The 9,789-nt window shown below is 40.5% G+C and overlaps 1 protein-coding gene across 1 annotated transcript; it reads right to left on the bottom strand.

Annotated features, from left to right (window-relative positions):
• Positions 1-347: 347 nt before the first annotated feature.
• Positions 348-7,590, bottom strand: LOC119030310 (guanine nucleotide-binding protein subunit alpha-14-like). Its single transcript, XM_037117774.1, has 7 exons — positions 7,236-7,590; positions 3,497-3,681; positions 2,943-3,097; positions 2,688-2,816; positions 1,656-1,785; positions 1,361-1,514; positions 348-1,039 (listed from the first exon to the last, which is right to left on the bottom strand). The coding sequence occupies exons 1-7, from the start codon at positions 7,354-7,356 to the stop codon at positions 849-851; spliced, it is 1,065 nt and encodes a 354-aa protein (XP_036973669.1). The 5' UTR covers positions 7,357-7,590; the 3' UTR covers positions 348-848.
• Positions 7,591-9,789: the final 2,199 nt, after the last annotated feature.

Below are 9,789 nucleotides of genomic sequence, written 5' to 3' on the forward strand. Positions count from 1 at the left end.
GCGACTAAAGGCAGAAAAATGTCTCTTTCTGTTTTGGTTGCATAACGACAGAAATGCAACCTTTATTTTTGCGGGAGCCCCGTGGCAGACCGACTAGCACAGCGAAAGCTAGCTTTCTAGGGGATCACCCCTTACGTGGCTAGTGTCATGTTACATGTCAGAATGATGAAGCAAAAAGTTGTCTATTGCCAGTTTGATAAGTGTTTAGATAGCATTTCATAGTTAACAGTGAAGTTACTATTATTAAACTATAAAGTTTAATTAACTATATATAAATCTACCACATTTTTAGGTCAAAATACTGTTCTGTGAGACACGAGAAGGAGATGAAACAGCACAGAATCCAGTTCTTTTCAAAACACGTGTGGCTTTAATGTTTATATTCTTAAGTAAATTACATAAAAACAGTTGTTTCATAGGTGACATGGTTGTTGCGTACATACAAACATTAAGATGAACATGAAGTAAAGCCCTGTAGTTCCCCGCAGGCTATTTCATTTCCTCCTCCCACAGCATGTAATTCTAAGATTATATCAAACCGGTTTGACACGTTTGAACGATTGTCTGACGAGCACTGAGGATATAATACGAGGTCGTCTGTAACAGCTCAGTGAAACCATTAATTGACGTTACAGTCCTGTAAAAATAGAAAATACGCTTTTTGTGTTGCAAGAAATGGCACTTGTGTTTTACAGGGCTGAGATAAATATGAATTACCTGACACTGCTCTCTCTATGACAAGGCTGCGACCGACAGCCCAAACTAGATAAAAAGTCCATGAAAGTGTTACAGCATGTGACTGTGTGACGGCCTGAAATGAGACCCATCTCTTTGTCCTCCAACCTTCCCTACTCCAGGTTGAAGTTATGCAGGTTGTCGATGAAGAGCGTGTCTTTGACGGCTTTGAAGACGACCCGGATGTTCTCCGTGTCTGTGGCGCAGGTGAAGTGTGTGTAAAGGGGTTTGTGGCGCTCGCCGTGGTGCTGCTTGAACATTTGCAAGATGAACTTCTGCGCTGATTCGGCGTTGCACTGAGGCCCTGTGGGGGCGAGAGTGGTCAAAGTCAGAGGGAACCTGCAGTTTCAATTCTGAGAGTTTACTCCAGACGTGTGGCTGTGTCTGAAATCACTACTGTTCACTTCTTAAGACATAAAAGGACATTCAATAAATCTCTGAACTCTAAGTTTTCTCTAAAGAGACATTTCAGGTGCACATCAAGAACAACACTGTTAAATGAACACGGAAACAAAACAGCAGACAGCAAGTTTGGTGCACTGAATGGTGAACAGGAAGCGACTTCAGACACAACTATGAAAGGCTATTTCACACATGCACAACAAAAGGAGATAAGGTGCTTTACCATTGTAGCTCGGAAAGTAGGTTGCCAGGTGAGACTGTGCGATTTTCTCCTCTAGCAAGTCTGTTTTGTTCAGGAAGAGGATGATGGACGACTCCTGGAACCAAGCGTATGAGAGGATGGTCTTGAACAAGGCGAGGCTCTCAGACAGTCGATTCTGAGGAAGGAGGTGAGAATAGTCTCAGACGAAAAGACCGATGTACGAAAACAAATGCTGGAGAATGAATAAAGGGAGAATCACTGAGCAAGCTCTGAAAACGTTTTGAAGTTCCAGTGATTTAAAGGCTTTTGACCTTACATCATTCTTACTCTCGTAAAGGACTTGATCGTACTCGCTGAGTGCCGCCAGAAATATGATGGAGGTGACATTCTCAAAACAGTGGATCCATTTTCTCCTCTCTGAACGCTGACCGCCCACATCCACCATCCTGGAGACACACGACCATTGATTCAAGTGAGGAATATGAAAGGCACTGGATTGCAATATCAACTAAATCAACTGGCATAATTTGGTAATTTGAGAATTATTATTCGCTCTCTTGCTGTGCATCAGATGAGAAGATGCTAAATACATTGCTATAGATTAGCTTAGCATAAAAGCTAGAAACGGGGTAACAGTTAGCAAATGTCCAAAGATCTACTGGCATCTCTCAAGCTCACTAATTAAAATGTAATAGCTCATTTTTTTAAATCCAAAACAGATACAGAAATGTTAAACCCCCTTGAATACCACAACTTGTCTTTTACAGACTTTTGTTTGCCAAAAAAAAAGATGTAGCAGTGGAATAACAGGTGTCAGTGAGCTATAGAGGTGGTAGCAGACTTTTTTTGTCCTGCCCTCAACAAACGACCATACATGTCAAAAATGAAAGCAGCATATTAAAGTTTGCTGTTTGGCAGTGACCTCTTGTGGCTGTAGTCATTATAACAGGTGCAAAGGAGGAAACCACAAGTAGGTTTCTTGACTAAACCAAAAGCAAAAGAGGAAGGTCTAGTGCGACTGTAAGCTGCAAGGGTCGTGTTGTTTTGGGAACAGAGCAAGGTTAGCGCTTTCCACCGTTTAAGTCTACATGCTAAGCAAAACGCTGACTTCACTGTCATATTTGCCGTACAAAGTAGAGAGCAGCGTCAATCTTCTCATTTTTCGGCAAGAATGCCAAATGTCAAACTATTTCTTTAACGTGCCACATCTCTGAATTTCTTATCGCGCCATATATTTTCAACCAGTCCCCAACTGCTCACTTCTAAAACCAAATCAGGGGTACAATTATTTACTTATAAAACTTGCCAAATTTTCAATAAATCAAGCATAAACTTCCTTGTACCCTACCTGAAGATAACTTTCGAGAGGTCAAAGGGGTACTCTATGATGCCTGTGGTGGGCACCCTGACCCTCAAGATGTCCTGCAGGGTGGGGATGTAAGACAGAGCTGTGATCCTGTCCAAATCGCTCAGGTAACTGAAAAGACAACAGAAATGTCTTCAGTTTAATATCCTGACATTAAGTTTTATAAGCATTAACAAATAACCTCTCTGGAAGAGCTGTGGGACTCTGTAAATGATCAGAGATACGTTAAAGTCTTACTATTTGGCAGAGTCCGATAACTGGAATTCCCTCCTGCGGTCGTAGCACCTTTGAACGCCGTGGTCATTCCACACTCGCTTAATGGCATCCGCCTGCCAAGCCTCCAAAGCCGACACCTGGTCTGCCTCTACTTGGCTCAGCTTCTCTGCGTGGCTCTGAAACACACAAAACATCCAAGAGGGATTTTTCTGAGCACAAACTCTCAATCTTTGACTGACTTATTAATAGACCAGGATGAGAACTGCAACAGAACTTCATCTAGAAATAGGTGGACTTTGTGGACGCCAGCAAAAACTCTGGCGAGTAAAAGTGGTTTGCAGAAACTCATTTTTAGCCTTGTGAGTGGCTCTATGGGTGCAACTCTTGGTTGGTTGACTGGTTAGTTGGTTGGTTAGTCGAGCCACCACATTGATCTAGACCAAAATACCTCAACAACAACTGGATCAGTCCTGCACTTTATACTATACCACCTTTCTAAAGGCTTTGTGACAGAAAACTTCCATGAACATCAATATTGGAAATCTGCATCTTTAAAAATATGTGTAGTTTCTCACAATGTTCTGGTCGTCGATGTACTCGATGGTCAGAGCCTTCATGGCGTGAATCAGCGCCTGGATGGCCGTGACGATGTTCTGAAACACCAGCCGAGTGAAACCCCTCCTGTCAGCCTCGGTGTATCCGCGGCCATGGATGATCCTCATCTGTTTGATGAAAGTGCTCTTCCCACTTTCACCCGTCCCTAGGCAAATGAGATGAATAAGACTGAAGGATGAGAAAATGGAACGAGATCAAAGCAATGAAGGAAAAGGACAAAAATAATGATAATCTGAGCATCAGTTGGTTTGTGGCTAAAGAGGATTTCAGCGACAACTAAAAAAAAAAAAAGAGGGTGCATGAAAGAATATTAGAAAATACGAGCACGAGTATCCGTACATGAGTGGGAGCACACGTACTTGATTTCTTCAGGTGTGTGAAAGCTGCCAACCTTTTATTTGGTTCCATAAAAACACACCATTACTAATTTTATTGCGTAGCTATAAAAGTATGCAAGTGTAACAGCAGACACGCTTGCAGATTTTCATTTCTAAGTGCACTTACAAAAACAGTGTAACAGATAAAGAACAAACAAATCAAGCACTAAAAAAGAAATATAAGTTAAACAATGCATGTTGATAAAAGAAAATGTTATGTTATGTCTTATTCTCCCTTTCTTTTTTTATGTGTTATGTGTTTCTGCTTCATTCTGGGTGAAACTGGAGGTTTGTGTTTGTGCCTGTCAACAGACGTTTGCCCTTCAGTGAAACAGTGAACCGCTTCCTGTCCCGGGTTGTAAATGGCTCTTGATAAGAAAGACAGCTGAGCGCCTAAAATGCCTAATAGAAATGTTGACCATGAGACTGACCTTTACGAGAGGATATTCAAGTCTCCAAACAGCCAACTTCATTCAGGAAATAAACAGGTCTCAGGTAAGATTTATAAAAGCCGTAATACATTTTATTTGACTGGTGTTTACCCATCATCATGGCTGTCAAAATGCTGCTCTGCGCCGTGTGACAGATTTATCCTCTTTTTATGTTCTGCTCTCTGCACTTTTAACTCACCTGTCAGTTATTTGGCACTTTCAATTCAGACAATAGCAGCAAAACAAAACAATAAGAAAACAGACTGCATGAATGGTAATGACTTTTGCAATGAAGCACTATTGTTGCCGAGGCACAGCATATAAAAAAACCTCGACACAAGTCTAGTGCGGCAGTCCGGTTTGATTTGAATGAGGAAAAAAAAAAAACTAACAACGTAGGTTATCAAATGTTGGTTCATCAAGGTTTCACCAAAGAATGTAACCTGTCACAACTCTGAAAATACACACACACACACACACACACACACACACACACATAGCAAGGCCTTGCTATCTATCGATTGGAGCTCAGAGGCACTTGATGTCAGGATTGCAAAAAATGCGGTCTTTTCTTTCTGCAATCCTAAATGATTACTTTTGATTGAAAACTTCCTTCTTCCAATATCTGCTGATTGTCTGTTCCCGCCCTCCTGATGAGTGTTTGGCATGTTTTGGGTGCCGCTCATGGGATGTCTTTGGGCCAGACTGAAATATCAGCAATTCTTTTACATGGATCATGGTCCCAGAGGATGACGTTTTTGGTTTTAGTGAAATGTCTTGACAGTTACTCAATATATTATCATTAAATACTGTGCAGACATTCGAGGCCAGAGGATTTGTCATACTGACTTTGACTTTCTGCGTTCCACATTGAAGCCACATCCCTTCACTCCCCACATTGTGCCATGGTGGGGTTGAAACTCTGATTAGTCAAATACTTTCACGAAAAAAACTAACATTCCCATGACATCTTCTATGTTTTGTGTGTCACTGGAAGCTCTAGGCCACAATTGGGCTATACGGCTGTAAAATAATATCACAGTATTTTCAGGCCATGTCGCCATTACAAGTCATGTCGTTCCTGTTCGTCTTTTTTTAAAAGAAAAAATGGTTTCATGACGAATAACGATAACAGTAAAGACATTTTCAGTCAACGGATACTACGACTAAAAACTATGACTATTATAGATATGGACAAAACCACATTACGATAATGCTGGTGTTTCCTATTTTCACAAAGTAGCATTTCTTTGATGTAAAATCACATTTCAGTTTCTGCATTTAAGTTAAAGATAGCATGTTGACCTAGATGGAGACTGGTAAACATTACAATCTGTTAAGCTAAACATCGGCATGTTACCATAGTCACTGTGTTCACGTTAGCATGCTGATGTTAGCATTCTGATGTTAGCATTAAAGCATCGTTGTAAAATGTTACAATGTCACAATTTCCCATTTTTAATTCTAAAGTAACAAAGACAGAGTCTGAAATTCAATATACAGGCTTTATCACAATGGAACTACAGCAATTGTATGTCTTATTCTCAATTAAATCACTCAGATAATATCGCCTACAAGATGAATCGTCTTTTAGTAAGTTCTGCCTTTATAGGAACATTTTTAAACTATACAGACACATGTAGAGTGGGGAAGTTTATAGTCCTAAAAAATAGATTAGCATTGTTGCACATCCACTAAATCTGTGGTTACTACAGGATTAACATATTACAGGATTTGGTCTACAATATAAAATACCTCACTAAATGTCCAATCATTTAATTATAAAGTATTTACCTGTCTTAAACGGTTAACAAGTGGCTATATGAGACTAGGAAGGTGCCACACATCACACCAAACACAGAGACTCACTTGTCTATTTTTATAAACTTTTATATTTATCAATTTAAAGAAAATGTGTATTGTAATTATGTAATAAGACGCCCGGTGTGGGTGATGTTGAAGCATGCGACCACATGTAGTCTACAGCCCAACATTAGCTTTTTACTTCTGGCTATTTAAGATTATCTTGCTAAACAAAACCTCTTTAGTGTCATAAACTTGTGTTTGTCACAGATTTTATTTTCGGCGATATTCAAAAATCCAATTCAAAACTTTCATAAGCTTCTTGTGGAGGGAACCAGGGCGATGCTAACATCCAGGTTAGCCTTCAAAAATACATCATCATTTAACCACTCCATACAGGCCTCGATACATTAGACTATTTTATCAAAAGTTCAACCCAAACTTACATAGCTGGCTCCGCATCACCATTTTTTTGTAATTAGACTAAATTAACCTTCTAGTATAGCCGACTGCCTAGCATGATAAGCCAACAGCTGTCTTAATTTAAATGATATAGGGCTGAAACGATCATGATTAATTCTACTGATGATTAATATGTTGATTATTTTCTTGATTATTCAATTGCTTCTTTGATCTCATCATAGAAAATGGTGGAAAATGAGGCACTTTGTTTCCCCAAAGTCCAAGATGGCCTCCAAATGTATTGTTTGGGCCACAGTCCTTTGGCTGCTGTGACAAAGAAATCGCCCCTGTTTGCGGGACAAATAAAGGAATTCCGATTCTCATGCTAAATCCAAAAGAGGAGTGAAGAAAGTGGAAAATAATTCACACATTAGAAGTTGGAACCTCAACTTTGTTTTCATATGAAAAAAATGATAATAATAATTATGAAAATGATTTTCTTAGGTCAATCGTTGCTGCTCTAAAAAAAAAATCATAATATCTACATTTACTAGAGTCTATTTAATGTCTAATAAGGAATGTTAATTGTCTCAGTTGGCGAGCACGTAGTTGTTAATTATTTCCAGCCATTTTATTCCCAGAGTGAACACTGTTGGAGTTAATAAGTAAACCTTACAAACACTCACCTAAAAGCAGCAGCTTCAGCTCCCGGTGAGAGTTTCTTTTGTCACGTCGAAGTTGCCTCTCTATTTCTCTGTGTATCCTCAGTCTCTCTGTTTCCTGAGCAGACAGGCAGCAGCAATCCATTGTTGTTCCCGAGCTGACCAGGTTTTTTTTTTTTTTTTTTTTTTACTACTCTACACCTGACAGGGATTAGTGAAATGAGTGGGTAATGATTTCTCTCGGACCTGCTGGAGGAACTTGTGTCCCGGAACAGGTGTGTTGCCGGCTTTGAGCAGCAGTCATTCTTCCCCCTGCAGGATCCAGTTCAGGTGCATTCCACATTCCTTCTGTGCAGGAGAGGCGGGCGGAGGGGCAGTCGCTCTCAGACAGACAGTGCGACTTTATGGAGACCGCTGGTGTGTATCTGCTTACAGGTCCTAACTCCCATGGGCTGCTGAATTTGAAACTCCTTCCCCAGGTGGAGAGCACGAAGGGAAAACATAATGGAGGACGGCCCGGTGCGATATGCAACAAAACCTGTTTATACTGCTTTAATCTGCTCCACACATCTGATGGTTCTTTTGTGGGTTCTTATAATAGCCGACTTCTCATCTCGTCCAGCTCAGCGTTCTAAATGTCCTGACTTACATACAGGACAAGTACACTTAAAGGGGCACAATAGCGCTTCCCTTAAAGGATAAGTTCACCCTGAAATGAAAATTCAGTCGTTATCTACTCACCCTCGAGCCGACTGAAAGTTGGGCGAAGCTTCAGCGTTGCAGCATTCTCCTAAACAGCTGAAGTAGATGGGGACTTGTTTTAAACTCAAAAAACACAGAGAAAAACAAAAATAAAATGGCTCCATACAGCTTGTCTGACATGATCCAAGTCTACAAAGGCCTCAAGATCACAAATTTATGAGAAGATGTTATTTACACCCTTTATAAGCCAACAATCTTTACTGTAGCTGCTAAGCTAAAAGCGTTAGCCCCCTACCCACTGTGTGCTTCGATGGTGTAAATAACATCTTGTCAAAGGTTTCCAGTGACTTGGACTTCGCTGGACAGGCGGTTGTTGTTGTTTTTTTTTTACATTTTACAACAATCTGCTTCAGTTGTTGATGAGAATGAGAATGAGACTGCGTAACTTCAAGCTGACACATCATGACTACTTTCGTATTTCAGGGTTATGAGTTTGGGAGCTCATGAAATACAGGTTTTTAAAAAGCATGGTCAAAATTGAAGCAGCAGACTGTCGTTACTATGCGTTAGGATCCAGAAACACTCATCGTGCAACTAAATAAAGTCTTTCATTTATACACTCGCTGGCTGGTAATTGTCCACATCCCTACAGCCACATGGCAAGATATTATTAATACAACAGGAGCGAAGCGTCTGCACTCACAGACGTGTATAATACAAAATAAACTTAACTGGAAAAAATTGGATGGGCCATGAATTGGAATATAGATTAAAGAAAATGTTAAATGGACCTGCATTTATATAGCGCACGTGTTACATTCACCTATTCATACACACATTTATACCCCGACAGCAGCGCTTTCAATACAAAGCACCATCTGACATTTCCATACTCAGCCATTTACACACTCTCAGACAGCGGTGAAACAGCCATCAGGAGCAAATTGGCATTCAGTGTCTTGCCCAAGGACACTTCAACTCCCAACGTGCAGCTGGGGGACCCGCGGATCGAACCACCAAGCTACCGATAAGTGGATTTCCAGACTCCACCAAGGGCGGGTAGTTGAGCCCAGATGGTGTCAAACACGTGACCGGTGAAGATAATTGATAATGTTTTAATCTGTAGTCTGGAAACCTTTAATGTTGAATTACATAACAGCAGAGTGGGTGACATTATGACCATGTGCATTAATCTGAGAAACACCCTATTAATTCATTTATTTTATCATTTTTTTCTATATTTTTAATGTATTTTTGTCTATTTTCTTTGTGGCTGCACTCAGTTAACAGCAATGAGGTGATGGGAGGGAGGGTCAGGTAAAAACCGTGAGCTGTGTTTTATATGACTTCACTGTAAAATGCAAAAAGAAAACCAAGGAATACTGTTGAAAAACTTTTTTCCGCCTCCAGATGGTAACGCAGAGTGTCCGTAAAGAATTTCAAATCAAGTCCGATCTGAGATAACCCTGATGAAATCTCATTACACAACTGCTTCCACAGGCTGTGTAGTACATAAAAAATAATTGTTAGTTGCAGCTCTGTTATATAATGCATTATGTGTTTGGCTGGAACTCTGAGTGATAAGATATATTCAGGGAGGATTTTTGGTTTGGATTGATTAAACGTGGAAGGGACCGACAAAGTGTGCCCAGCAGCCTCCTCATCCTCTCGTGCATCACGAGTGCCATGTCCTTCTGCTTTATTACTTTCAGTGTCCGTCCACCTCCAAAAATAAACACTCTTTGCCACTCCATATATCCCAGAGTCCCCGTGTACAACACTAAATATATGGACCTCTAACAAAAGTGCTGCTGGCGGGCTCTGGCCAGATGGATGTACCACAGAGGAGGATTTTTAGGACCCGACAGTGCTCCAG

This window comes from Acanthopagrus latus, chromosome 12 (assembly GCF_904848185.1).
Source record: "Acanthopagrus latus isolate v.2019 chromosome 12, fAcaLat1.1, whole genome shotgun sequence".
Taxonomy (NCBI): domain Eukaryota; kingdom Metazoa; phylum Chordata; class Actinopteri; order Spariformes; family Sparidae; genus Acanthopagrus; species Acanthopagrus latus.

What these genes read in the sequence shown, in the direction of transcription:
- LOC119030310 (XM_037117774.1), bottom strand. Translation starts at nt 7,356, where the DNA reads ATGGATTGCTGCTGCCTGTCTGCTCAGGAAACAGAGAGACTGAGGATA. An exon ending in TTATCGGACTCTGCCAAATA is followed by an intron (nt 2,817 to 2,942) that starts GTAAGACTTTAA and finishes TTGTCTTTTCAG; the next exon opens with TTACCTGAGCGATTTGGACA. An exon ending in CTACTTTCCGAGCTACAATG is followed by an intron (nt 1,040 to 1,360) that starts GTAAAGCACCTT and finishes TCGCCCCCACAG; the next exon opens with GGCCTCAGTGCAACGCCGAA.